The following is a 13,952-nucleotide window of genomic DNA, read 5'->3' as shown; positions in this document are numbered from 1 at the left end:
AGATAGAAAGCACTGCCTGCTGTGTGGAATTCAGAGAAGGGAGAAGCAGGAATGGGGCAAATCACAACAAATTGCTTGTTCTTACCTTGAATTTTTGGACATGAGCCTTGTGAGTTGCCTCCCTTGCCTTAGCCAATGAAGCATTTAACTCTTCAATTTCAGAAGCCAGCTCCTCATTCTTTAAATAAAGTGAAATGAATACTATGTAGGAAGAGTTATTTCCAAGTGATGGCAATGCAGTAATTTCTACCCCGTCTCATTAAACATTCATCCAACTACACAAAACACTTTCAAGAACACCAAATGCATCACAGTAAATATTATGAAGAAATTCTTGCTGTTATGTGCTCACTAGACTGCCTATCACTCAAGTGAAGCATTTCCCACTCTTCCACACAATCTGAATTTCAGCTGATGTTGACCTCTCTCATTTTAGCTGCCTTTGACAGCTCCACTTACTCAACAACATGAAATATCCCTCATACCTTCTAAGTGGTGCTCAGAGCTGATAAAAATCAGTATGCAACTGAAAATATTTTTTTATCAAGCTCTTAAGGGAGGAAGATACTTAGCTGATACTTTCTCCTCTCTCCTTCAGTCCAAGAGCCAAACTGCAGACAAGCAGAACTGCTTAGAGAGGTGACAGCAGTGACAGGGACCCTCTCGAGGCCTCCTCATGGTTACAGCAAGATCAGACCCTGCCACACACACAACACCCCCCTCCATGGTACTTCAACAAACCAGCAAGATCACCTCACCTCTTTTTCCTTTGCTTTTATAGCAACAGTTAGTCCTTGGATAGTTTTATCCCTTTTCAAACCATTCTTCTTTTCAACAGCAAGCTCATTTTCTCTCTCTTGTAGCTCTTCTTGGAGTGACTAAATTAGATTATGTGAAAGTTGCATTAGCTTCCCACTAAGAGATACTGTAACTGCACATTAATAAGTACACTCCCTCAGAGTTCTTGGAGCTTATTACTCAGATTACCAACATAAAATACAGTCTCCAAAATGAGAGGCAGCATCTTAAAGAAGTGCCTGGAATATTGTATAAGAAGGGGGCAGGCCACGAGCAACAGCTTCAATGTTTGATGAGTGTGACTATCAGCTTTACTGAAAATTGCTTCAAAAAACAGGAGGGGTCCTCCTGCCATCCCATATAAAAGAGAATTTAACAGAGAACCTGCTCTGCTTCCCTTGGTGTCCAGGCCTCCTGTACCTATGAAAGGTTAACACAGGGAGCCCAACACACACTGCAAGGGGTCAAGGAAACAGGAGCAAAACTGGGAACTTACCTGAATTTTTTTTTCAAAGGAATTTCTCTCATTTTTAAGCTCCATTCTAAGAGACTATAAGAACAAAACAGTTGTTATGGCCACTTTTATTCATTCTCAACACAAATACACTCATTAACCATTAAAGTAAAGCAAAATGAGCTTAAAAACCTTGGGCACAAAATAAACCAGTCCAAATTAAGAAGAAAAAAAAATAAAATAGAACAAAAGCCCTAAAGACATGTTCTTCCATGCATAAGACAGAACAACTGCACTTGCTGAGTTAATAGAGGTGCATTTTTATGTGACATTTGTCTTTGTCAGCAAGATGTTTTTATCAAGAGATTTTAATTAGCACTTTTCCCCGGGGAGGTTACAGAATTATTTGTTTTTAAAAAGTAATCATACATAAAACCAGAGTTGTGGAAAGGTATTCATCAGATTTTTTTCTCCAATACTGCCCCCCATATGATCATATGCACCCTGTCCACCTCCTGTGAAATTATTAAAGATGATGCTGTTTTCACCTTGAAACACAAATACTTTTGTGAAACCAGGGAGGGGTTTCCTAGCACAGATTGATTTAATGGCAAGACCATCCAGAACTGAAAACTTTTACTACCTCTAATCAATCCAATCATAAAAAATTCTTGACACAGAAAAAAAGTGTGTATGTACTGAGCTGAGCAATATTAAGTTCCAAAACAAAAGGGAAGAAAAATTCTCAGATGCCTGACAGCCTCCATAATTAACTTTCTTAGTTCTGCCAGCTTTAATTTAGTCTTTGAATAACCAATAGGGAAAAAAAAAGAAGACAACAAGCCTCAGGACCTGCTTCTACATTCCAGTTTTCAGGATCTCCATCTTCCTATTTAGGAGCCAAGTGAAATAGAAGACTGATTCCTGCACTTTTTGTAAGCTAAAGGGTAAACTTGCACTTTATTTCATGAGCTGTTTTTATGCCTACCTCCCTTACCACAGCTTTTATTTCAGCCCATAACAGCAGAGACACTTCCCAAGTCACATTCTTAACTTTTATAGCAGTTATGTCATGCAGTGAGGGATCTATTAACATCTAGGATTTCTCTAATATATACTTCTGTAAAGCAACTGCACTCTGTCTATTCCACAGGCATCAAGTCAGTGAAACACAACCTCCCACTGAAGGAATGGATAAATAAGGATGCATTTTGCCCACCAAGCCACAGCATAACCCAAGAATGGTAGGGAAAATGGAGGAGGAAATAATATTTTAAAAAACTGGCTGATGTCACACATATACTGTCATGCATAAAACCTTTAAAATCCTACCCCCCCATGAGATTTTATAACATATAATTCAGGCAGTTTCCTCACCTCTATCTCACTATCCTTTTCAAGCCTCAAGGCAATTGTAAGTTCTCTGATTTTTTCTGCTGGCAAGTTCCCATTAGAAGATCCACTCTGAGACTTCTCCTTCTCCAGGTGTTGAATTATAGCTTCTTTACTTTTCAGTGACAGATTCAGTTGCTCTATAAGTCTAAAATTACAAGATTTTAAGTATTAATCTTGTACCATCTACCACCAATTCTCCAGTCATTGCAGTGTATCTTGCAGACAACTCTAAGTGAAGACTCAAGACAGTACTTGTAGAACTTAAGGAAGGACTTTCATAACCCTGGAAAACCTGAAAAAGGGCTCTAACTTTAACATAAGCAAACAGGGCTGAGCTATCTGCAAAGTGCTCATTCTTATTTTCCTCCAATACCACTTCAAATATCAACAGTTAAGTTTCAATATTTTACTTACATTGTCCTTTCCAGCACACACAAAAACCTTATTAATCTATTTCCTTTCTTAGCCCACACAACCCACACACCACATCCTTATGTGCCTTCAGCAAGTGTCTCTCGAGTAGTCAGTTTCATCTAAATTTGTATCTAAGTGGTTCTCATTTCACATAAACAAAACAAAACAACAGAAAAAAAAAAGGTCAGTGCTGTTGGCTTCTGTCAATACACATCTTCACACTCCCAGTACTCCAAGAACAATAATGATGTTTTCTGGCAGACCTGAGTGTTATACATGAAAACTTTGCAGCTTAAGATGCCATCCCTGATTCCTCATGTTTTGTATCCTGGATTGTATTTCTAACAGTGCTTCTCTTCCCATTAAATTTACCAGCCTGACCTATGAGCTTAAGTTTCACACATCCTGACCCTTGGAGGTTTTCAGAGAACTTTTAAAGATGACTTTGCTCCACAAAGCACTAAACTGGTTGCTGTGTTGCCATGCTCTCCATGGATGGCCAGTAACTCTCCTGTACCCAAGGGCAGGACCAAACGAATCAAACCCAAAGCTGTGCTGACTCTTCACACTTTAAGAATAAAGAATTGCAGCAGTTAGAAACATTACTGGCAACAGTTCTGACCTGTCTTTCTCAGCTTCTGTAACCTTGTCCACATCCTTGGCAGGGGCATTGATAATTGAAGCAAGTTTCTGCTCAGCAGCAATTCTCAGAGCTTTCTCCTTCTCTGTCATTGCAAGGGCCTTTTCCACCTCTTCTCGGGCAGCTTTAAGATTCTGAAATTAAAACACACAATCCTGATGCCTCTAAGAACTAAATGCCCATTAATTTTTTCACATACTGAAGTTTCTTTTACCCCACATATGTCAGGATGTTTAATTTAGGAACTTTTACCAAGTATTTCAAGTTCTTTGTAAATGCTTCTGAACTCTGTGTCTGTATTTTCAAGATTAATCCACTTTCTGTGGTACAGAAAGAAGGGAATTCTGCCTCAAAGAAAAAAAAATACCCTAACTGATAGCAGAACTGGAAACAAAAGTGCCCCTATGCTATGGTTTTAGATTTAGCAATTATAAAATGGTTTTGTCCCACTGTCCTCCCACTATCATAATAAATAGCTACACTTAAATTAAAGAGGTTAAAGAAGGGCTTTTTTGTTCAATAAAATTAATATTCCCAAGCTCACTGTAGCTAATTGGAACTCTCTCCAACATCATTCATAATATTGTGCAGGAATTGATAAAGTATGAACCAGACATTTTTCTCTTGAACAGCAAAAGAAATGGAGATAACAGCCAGAGATTTCAGTCAACTTCCCCTGGGTGACCCAGCTCACAGAGATGGAGAACACCAGAAAAAAAAAAAAAAAAAAAAGACACACAAAACAATTTGCCATATACTATATCAAACTTGATTCAGATCTTCATTTTTACATTGCCAGCTTCCCTGCTGTGCTCACCCAATTTAGTTTCCCATGAAATAAAAGCCTCCTTGTAGCCTAACAAGCCATTTTCCCCCTTGCCTTCACATCTAAACTAAAAAGCATCTCTTTGGTGGAGGGAGAGGAAAAGCTCCTTCACCACTGAACTTCTCCACTCAACCCCTCTCCTGAAAAGCTGTTTAGCCAACATTCACCTGTCAATGAAGAGCTCTGAAGGAAATGAATCTTTGTTAGCACTCCCTAGATCTATATAATTACATGGTGCTCTGTAAACCTGTGACTACAACCACACTGCAGTGTTTAAATTCATAAGCAGAAAAAAATTAATGTCAGAGGCCAACACGATCTTTGGGCTACAGAAAATACCCCATTTCCATGAGACCAGAAAATCTGCTCTTCAGCCTATCAGATCTGGAAAACACCAGCCTGACTGCCTGATTTGGGACAGAGGAAGCAATTTAAAAACTTCTCTACCAATTCAAAAGCACAGAGAATGCTTTCAGAAATCCCAGTTCCACTAAAATGAGTAAGAGGTCATGCAAATTCCCCACTCCTCCTCCCTCAAGGAACTCACTTTAAACAGACTTCAATCATCCTTCTGGGTCCCTTCCCCTTACACTACAATTCCCCTGTAAAGCAACCAGAACTCAACAATAAATACAGGAATAAACTGTCTCAAGCACAGACAGTGAGGAATGAAAAAAGACATTATGAAAAGATAGGTTGAGCACAGTATCAAATCTCAGATAACAGTCAAAGACAACAGTGATTCCTTATTATTCCTTCAGCTGTGGTCATTCACCTCTTCCAGAAGATTTATTCTGCCAGTCAGCATTTCCTCCATCTCCTGCATCTTCTTCTGTGCCTCTTTCCCATGCTGCACTTCAGCATCACCACCCTGGGCCAAGCTTTCAACTGCCTTACTGCAAGACAGTAACACAGACATAAATCCCAGTGCATATCAACGTGGAAAACATTTCAGGTCCCAGTTTCAGGCTGATGGATTATGCTCAAGCATCTTCCACCTTCTGTGTACCTGCTTATCACTTTAAGGTTCACTACAAACATCTACAACTATGCAGCAATTTGGGTGCTGTCTGTGAGTTCCACACAAAAGCCTTGCACAGTGCATAAAGAAACATTTTAGATGTATGATGAGAAAGTGAAATATTTCTAAAGCTTCCAAATACACTATAAAGCCTTCATCAGAGCTGTGTTTTCTACAGGAAGCAGCACTGGAATAAACTGAAGACCTGGAGCTGCTGAGATCTCTCCATTTGCCTTTTCAGTATTTGTTAACACCTTGTGAGAAAAGAACAGGTAGTGTCTCCTTGATCAACACCAGATGACCACTTGTTCATGACTGCCACCTGAATTTTGCTTTCTAGCATGACCTTGTGCAAGGCTCCCTTCAAAGCACAGCAACACCCTCTGAGCAACCTGGAGAGATCAAACAAAATTCATCTGCTCCTCAGGAAAACAAAGAAAATTCCATTGCAATTGAGGCCCCAGGGGCAATCAACAGCTGCAGCCTGGATTAGTTCTGAACCAGACATTCCTAAATAAGTGCCCCTTTAGATCCTCCAACTCCTAAAGCATTAGGAAAAAACACATAGAAACAAATCCTAAGTAATGGACATCAAGAAATAAACTGGTGCTTACTAGGCCTTGATGAGTAGCTTCTCCCTCTCCTGCAGTTCACGCTTCAGACTTTCTATCTCAACTCTCAGCTCAATGTTCTGTGACAAAAGAATAAAAGTGTCTGGAAAGAACTGGAAGATCACCCATCCCAAAAGTTATTGGCAGTGTGTAGATTACTTTTTGCTTGGACCAGCAAATATAAAGTATCATTGGGATAAGAATAGACATTTAGCTGTTAAAAGACATATTTTGCAAGGTTCAAGCCTTACAGAAATATCAACAGCATTAAGGACCATTGCACTCAAGCAATACAAATCCCCTGCACACACATTTAACTGCTCTAATAGGGAGTACTGCACTCCAGTTTAGGAATTTCTAGGGTTTCCAAGCATATTTTTTCTTTAAGCTACAAGATACATTATTTTCTTTTCAAAACCTGATTTTATCAACTACAGAGGTTTTTAGTAATTTTAGAATTATTTTGTTATAGCCTGAGGAAAGCTCTTATGATGTAATTGTACAAAGAACTCTTTGGCCAGGAAGCTGACAAACACCATTTCAACACATCAGCAATTACAAAAAAATCACCAGTGGAGAAGACCAGGCAGCAATATTCAGCTGCAACTGTGATCTACCCAGACATCAATTTATGTTCTTAACTACTGAAATACGCATCAAGAGAGACTCAAGTTTCCATCCCATTATGGAAAAGAGACCTGAGGAAAGCACCTGTTTAGGTCACTTTAATTTAGGCTATTACTAAAAAGGATAAGGTCAGAATAAAATAATCACATCAAAATTTCCAATAAGAAAAAAAGATTTAAAAGTCAAGTGAAACAGGCAAAAACAAACAAAACAAAACAAACTCTTCAAAAAGAGACAGTTCCAGGAAATGTTTCTAAATGCCTACGATTTTGTAGATTTCTTCAGTGGGACCATCAAACTTCTGCTGCATTCGCTCCTCCAGAAAATAAATACGAAGTTTCAGGTTGAAGTTTTCTTTTTTCAGATCTGTGATTTGCTGTGAAAAAAAGGAAGATAATGAGAAAAAAGGGGGAAAAAAGGAAAAATCCTAACCTCTAACAGTTTTGCTTTCACCAGTTCAAGACCAGAATTCCACCTCCTCAACATGGGTAAACTCATACATACATATGGGTGACAAACATGTATGTCCAATTATGAAGGTGTCAATTAAATATGTAATAGCCTTGTGCCCTTTGAACTACTCCCTAAAGTATCAAAATACTGACTGACTTGACACAACAAGAATTCAGGAGAGATTTTTGAATCTAACAACATTAAGTAATTCTTCTAAATGATAGAACTTGAACAGAATGCAAGACACAATAAAGTTTTCATGCTGGAACAGAAATATTTTCTAAGCAAAAGCCTGGGAAGGCAGCTTCATTAACAGGACCCAGGTAACTTTATTCATAGCAAGAAAAGCCACAGGCACACAAGTGAGCCCAATTGAACACCAATAAAACCTTTATCCCATCCCATGATTCATAGTGCAATTCTTTGGGGAAAAATTGCTTATCACTTTTCACCTTCCTTGTGGAAGCAGTAACTTAGTTGATGGTTTCATTAAAGAAAGGAGTCTCTCTCTAAATTTTTTTAAGATAGGAAGCATAAAACATTCATTCAAATAGGACTCGTGTCCGCTGCCAGATGCTTTCAGCAAATGGAAATCTAATATGTTACAGAGCTACTAATAAAATATTTATGTAGGCTTTTCCAGAACACTACAGTGCTATTTGTAAAAATTATTAGCAATACAATTTCCAAAATATTTGGCTTATGAAACCCAAGATTACTTTCTCTAACTGCACTCAGAACCTGCATCTGCAAACAACTGTTCAGTTTAATAATCCCTGCCCAGAAAGCTGCCTTGTCATTATTCACAGAAGTGAAAATCATCCAAGCAATTGAAAATCCTACATAAACTTTGTGGCTCACTCCCACAACCTGAAGCAACTTGTCAGTAAATCATTCCCAGCAGTCCCTGCTCATTCAGAAAAAGTCCAAGTGACAAAAACACTCTGAAGTTGCACCAGCTGAACTTCTAATTAGTCTCCCCACATTCAATATATTTCTGAGTCAAAAGGAAAAAATAATTTCAAAAGAATTCAGCATTTCACATCTCTTGTTACATATATTTTAGTGGCACCAGAGATAAACCAAAGGGCTTAAGGGTAATATTTTCAAAAGGCAAATGAAACAGACTATGGAATCATAAACATATGGAATCATAAAAGGAGTGAAACAAATGTCATATCTGATGTTCAGTTTCTTGGATGAATGTTAGAGCACACAGACAATTTATAAGTTATTGCTTAATGAAAGAAAACATGTAAAATGTGAGAAAGCTCACACTGCAAAAAGATTTTAAAAGCAACCCTCTGAACTTATGCATCTGAAGACTCAGTCTTAATTCCTTTATGCATTTTGATTTCTGTATTTAAACAAAAGGAATGAAAACCAAGACAATTATATACATCCTGCACAGAATATTCCACAGCATGAACAGCATGGCAGCAAATCCTAGCTCAGATGAGCTCTGTTCCAAGTCTGCATGGAGCCAGTTTTGTTCAAAAGGGATTTGTCAGCAGTGGCTGTGCTTTCACAGCACAACAGTTTTCAACTATAGAGGCTGTTTTAGATTTACAGCAAAACTCTAAGAAGGTGTGGAGAGACAAGAAAGAATCCCACAAATATTATTACCCAGCTCCCTTACATGATACCCATCACCCTTTCTGTTCATGAACACCCCGTTACCCATAACAAGATCCTCCTCAGAGATGCTTTTCACTTTGCCCATGTAATCATGTTTTCTATAATAAATGGTTACCTCCATATTGCAACAAAGTGGGACTCCATAAATAATTCAAAAATCCGCACCTCCAACATTATCCAGCTCAGCACCTGCTCCAGATATAAACATTAAAGGCCCTTTCCTACATGGATCCACCTTTTAGCCCACTTAAGGGTCATTACATCCATCCTGCTCTCTCTGAGCTATGAGGCCAGAGCCCATTCTTTTCATTACATCCTTCTTATAGCCTGTAGGAATAACAGAGTTCTAGAAATAAGTTTACTGTGTTTAATGTATATTCTTCTTCCTTCATGTCAATGGATCTTTGAGCTTCATTACACTGCTGGCATCCATAAAAGTTCTCATTCCCAGGGGAAGTTTTACAGCTCAGTTTAACACGAGGGGTCTGAGCATACCAGGATGCCAGACCTGTGGGGAGGCCCCTGCTGTACATCACACAGGACAAACAGCAACTGATTTTTCCTTCTTTCTGCAACTTTTTTTTCCCCGTGCCCAGGAACCCTGCAGACAGTAAACCACTAGCAAAATGTATATTCTGGACTGAGGTCTTTGGCACACATCACAGTAAGAGATTTTAAGCACATACAATGCCAAGGCAGTGTCTGTCTACCCCAGCCAGCACACAGAAACAAGAGAGAAAGGGAAATAGATACACACTGCAAAAAAGCATCCTTCACCAAAGGCTTTCCAAAACAAGCTTTAAATTCTGAGCAAAGAGCAGAGCTTTCTTCTCAGGGGTGATGTAAGGCCACAAGAAACTGAAAGAGTTTGTAAGAAACACTCATTTCAAACACAGTATTGCCACAAAAGGTAGCACACTGAAACTGCAGACTCTTGGCACAGCCCAAAGGCAGCAGCCACAGCTTTTATCTCTAGCAATCATCTCAGATTTTAGACTGCCTTCCCCTCTACAGCTTCTTCACACAACAATAAATACCTTAAAAGTTTTTCACTCTAGTCCTTAACAGGAAGTTGTCCTGCAACACAGCCCAATCAAATCATCCTTCAACAGACATAAACAACTGTCTTATTCAATTTCAAAAGCCTGTACAGTTACATATTTTTAAAATCTAATGTTTTCCTTTATATTCTAGTAAGTGCCAAAACACTTTTATCTACAAAATTGTCACAGTGATACTAGACTTCTACAACACAAGCATTCCAAGCACACTCATGCTACAAAGTTAAAAGGCATGAATTAAAAAAGGCAATGAATTAAAAAGCCAAATCCCACACTAACCTAAATGAAAATAAATTTGATGCTTCCCTGAAATAAATCAGCAACAGATGTGCAAACCAAGTTCTGATGTTTCTGGTGAGCTGCAGGAATTTCTGAGCAGAGGGTGCCAATTTTGTTCCACAACTTCAGCACAGCAGTTGGCTGCTCTGAACAACAAATTCCTGCCTCAGTTTTTGAAAGCGACACTTAAGAAATGGAGGTTCAAGGCATGGACAGGGACATTCACCTGGTCACAGCTCCAAAAGATGTGTATCAACTACACAAACTAAGAGTCAACGCTTCAGCCAGCACGCTGGAAATATCTTGGCCATAACTGTGTCACTGAGTCTTACATTAAAAGTTCTGCTTACATTTTCATAGTCCTTCATAGTCCGAGCTCGAGCTGGTGAGACTGTGTCTTCTGCCACATCTGGTACCACTAGACATTAAGTAGACAGAACAAGTTCAGACAGCAGAATCTCTCTAAGAAGGACTTCAATTTGGCAAAGGTCTACACTAATCTAAACATAACAGAACCTTTAGGGAAGTGAGAGTCACTGCCTGGCCCCCTGTTTACATTACACGTCAGTACCTACATTCCTTTCTGATCACAGCAAGCTGTCTATCACTTAAACTCCCAAATTCCATCACCCACCGAAATTGCGATGTACACTGGAATTAGGCTATGCGAGATGCGCTGTCAAGAATAAGCCCTCAGAGCAAGAACTGGATGATGCACAGCGTGCAACTTCCCTAACCCTGAGCAGAATGTGACCAGGCAGCGCGGCCTCACTGGATATTCCAAGCATTTTAAGTACACGCCGCACAAAACCGCTGATCATCTTATATAAGGCTGAAAGCCCTAATGACCACAGGCAGCGAGCACACAGCGGTGACGGCAGCAGCTGCTGGCGCTCCGTCGTCTTAAAAACTCTCAAATTACGTCAAAGCGCATCACTTAAAACCTTTTTTTTTTTTTTTTTTCCCCTTTTTAACGCCAGTTTGAGTTTTGTTCCGCAGGTCTGGGGACCAGCGCGAGGCACCGAGCCGGGGCAGGGATGCGCGGGCTCCGGCCGCGATCCAGCCTTACCTTGTCCGCCGGGCGGGCCGGGCTGGCGGTCCCCGCGGGAGATGTCCGGCAGCTGGAGGACGCTGGGGAAGAAGGAGGAGAGCGCTGAGAGCACAACGCCCGCGGGCTCGTCCCCCTGACCCTGTCCGCGGCCGGCGGGCCCGGCCCCGCCACACGCACCCGCGCTGCCCAGCGCATCCCCGCCCCGCAGCTCCCCCGTACCTGCCCTCGAACGCCAGCGGCAGCGTCGGGTCCTCGCCCGGCAGCGAATCCATGGATCGGCCGCGCGGCTGCCGCGGCTCCCGCCGCCTTTGTGCGCGGATTTGGCGGCTTCCCTGGAATTCAAACGCCCGCAGTCGCTTCCGCCATCTTTGCGTCGAGCGCGCTGAAGCCGCCGAAGCCGCCGCGGGGCGCGCTGAGGGCGGGCACAATGGGAACTGAACGGGAGCCGCCATGTTTGATGAGGGCAGCGGCCGGGCTGCGCGGGCAGCGGCCATGCTGGCTGAGGGCAGAGCGGAGAGCGGCCGGGCGCCATCTGCAGTGAGGGAAGGAGCCCCGGGGCGCCTGAGGTGGCGCGGTGCGAGCGGGGACGGGGTGATCCCCGCCACTGCCCGGGCCCTGCTCCAAAAGTACACCCATTTGGAAGAGGCTTTGGAAGGGAGGCACCAGGCCCCGGCTCCTGCCGAGCCTGGCAGAGCCGCTGGAGCTGGTGTTTACCAATTCCCCGCTGCGCAAAGCCGTCACTGGGCTTGGCGGAAGAAATAAACACGCGTTAGTTCCACATTCTGGTCACTGCTCATCGCAACGGGCAGGGCTGCAGGCAGCTGCTGTCATCATCCGCGCAGGCGGATTTTGAATCATCTGGGAGGGTTTTTGTTTGTTTGTTTGTTTGTTTTTTTTTTTTGTAAAGCAAAGTTGTAAGCGTGTCGGCTCTCCCACTTTTTGTGGGAGAAAATGCAACTGCATTGGATATTTCTGAAGTGGCTAAAATGCTGCTGTTGTGGCCCCTCCTACACGGGGCATGGCCAGGGTAACAGCGCCGGTCGCAGGTGGAGCTCCGGCCCCCTCCTTGCTCTGCATCCTTGCCTTCCTTTAATTCATTTAGCACCCGTGTGCAGAATTGAAATACCTCCCGGCAATATTTACATCATCACAGAGTCACAGAATTATTTAGGCTGGAAAAGACCTCTGAGGTACGGAATCCAACTTTTGACTAATCCCCACCTTGTCAGCCAGCCCAGCGCACTGAGTGCCATGTCCAGTCGTTCCTTGGACACCTCCAAGGACAGTGACTCTATCACCTCTCTAGGCAGTCCCTTCCTAATGCCCAATCACCCATTTTGTGAAGAAATTTCTCGTGATGTCCAACCTGAACCTCACCCCTACAGCTTGAGGCCATTCCCTATTGTCCCTATTGTTCCCTGGAGCACAGCCCGACTCCCCCGGCTGTCCCCTCCTGTCAGGAGTTGTGCAGAGTCACAAGGTGCCCCTTGAGCCTCCTTTTCTCCAGGCTGAGCCCCTTTCCAGCCCCCTCAGCCTCTCCTGGGGCTCCAGCCCCTTCCCCAGCTCCATTCCCTGGACACACTCCAGCCCCTCAAGGTCTTTCTGGTCACAAGGGGCCCAGAACTGGACACAGCACTCGAGGAGCCTCCCCCGTGCTCAGCACAGGGGACAATCACTGCCCTGCTCCTGTGGCCACACTATTGCTGGTACAAGCCAGGAGCCACTGGCCTTCTTGCCCACCTGGGCACATGATCAGCCATGTCAACCAGCACTCCCCGCTCATTTTCCCCTGGGCTGCCTTCCAGCCACTCTGCCCCCAGAGTGCATCAAGCATCAGATGGGACTCAAGTCCCCTATGCTGGGACTTGCTCTTTGCATTCTCTGTAACACAAGGAAGCACAGGAGTGACCCTGAGCATTAGATTTGGTTTCCTCGTTTGGATTTGGTTTCCTCTTTGGTACCAACTCAGGTTTCACTCACTTTCCTCCGGGCTGCCTCAAGGGGACTCTTACCCAGCCAGGAATTAGGCCACAGATAAGGGCTGACCACAGGCCATGAATTCCGTGAGCTCATTATTCCCAGTTCTGTGAGTTTATTATTCCCAGTTGGCCTGGTGCCCTGTGAACTCCATTTCCTCCATGTACCTGCACTGTTTACATTGACACTCACCTGTCAAATGCCCCAGACTGGTGGAGCAGCCACTGTAGCTCTGGATATGTACAGTCATGGTGGGCTTCCCATCCTTGCTTAATTCTTTCAGCTTCATGGGTACAAGTGCATGATGGAGCTGCAGCAGAATCCCAAACTGCCAGAAGTGCCAGGCACTACTTAGCACAAGTAAAGCTCTTAAGCCCATCTCCTGTCCAATTGGACATGCCTCATGCTTTGCATTTGGGGTCTGATGACCCCAAGGGATGTTTAGTCCCTTCAACTCCTCCATGAGAGACCTCAAGAGACACTGGTCACCTTATGTGACTGAAACCTTTTGCAGTGGCCTCTGCCAAGCTGAAATTAAGTTCACAAAATCAGGTCTGCCATATGGCACCAGGATCTGATCAGCCAGGCTGAAATGTGAGTTTTCCTCATTTACAGAGCAGATCTTCATAAAATGAGTAAGTCCGGTCACTTGAAAAGATAATACCAATTTGTTTAATCTTGTTTAAGGTTTCAGTGAGATGTTACAT

General features: G+C 42.8%; 1 protein-coding gene across 2 annotated transcripts in view; it reads right to left on the bottom strand.

Moving 5' to 3' along the window:
• The window catches only part of CDK5RAP2 (CDK5 regulatory subunit associated protein 2), a 69,332-nt gene extending 57,630 nt beyond the window's left edge, over positions 1-11,702 (bottom strand). The window contains exons 1-11 of one of the 2 annotated variants that reach the window (XM_053996413.1): positions 11,488-11,702; positions 11,287-11,348; positions 10,568-10,635; positions 7,052-7,162; positions 6,163-6,239; positions 5,303-5,423; positions 3,684-3,835; positions 2,630-2,792; positions 1,295-1,348; positions 759-878; positions 86-178 (exon numbers count right to left, since the gene is read on the bottom strand). In XM_053996413.1, the coding sequence (XP_053852388.1) occupies positions 86-178; positions 759-878; positions 1,295-1,348; positions 2,630-2,792; positions 3,684-3,835; positions 5,303-5,423; positions 6,163-6,239; positions 7,052-7,162; positions 10,568-10,635; positions 11,287-11,348; positions 11,488-11,540 (1,074 nt within the window). In that variant the 5' untranslated portion in view covers positions 11,541-11,702. Of the gene's footprint in view, positions 1-85; positions 179-758; positions 879-1,294; positions 1,349-2,629; positions 2,793-3,683; positions 3,836-5,302; positions 5,424-6,162; positions 6,240-7,051; positions 7,163-10,567; positions 10,636-11,286; positions 11,349-11,487 lie in introns of those variants that run through there. The other variant, XM_053996412.1, reaches the window with a different exon arrangement.
• Between the last annotated feature and the right edge of the window lie 2,250 nt (positions 11,703-13,952).

Source organism: Vidua macroura, chromosome 21 (assembly GCF_024509145.1).
Source record: "Vidua macroura isolate BioBank_ID:100142 chromosome 21, ASM2450914v1, whole genome shotgun sequence".
NCBI classification, from domain to species: domain Eukaryota; kingdom Metazoa; phylum Chordata; class Aves; order Passeriformes; family Viduidae; genus Vidua; species Vidua macroura.
This window is presented reverse-complemented; position numbering and strand designations above follow the sequence as displayed.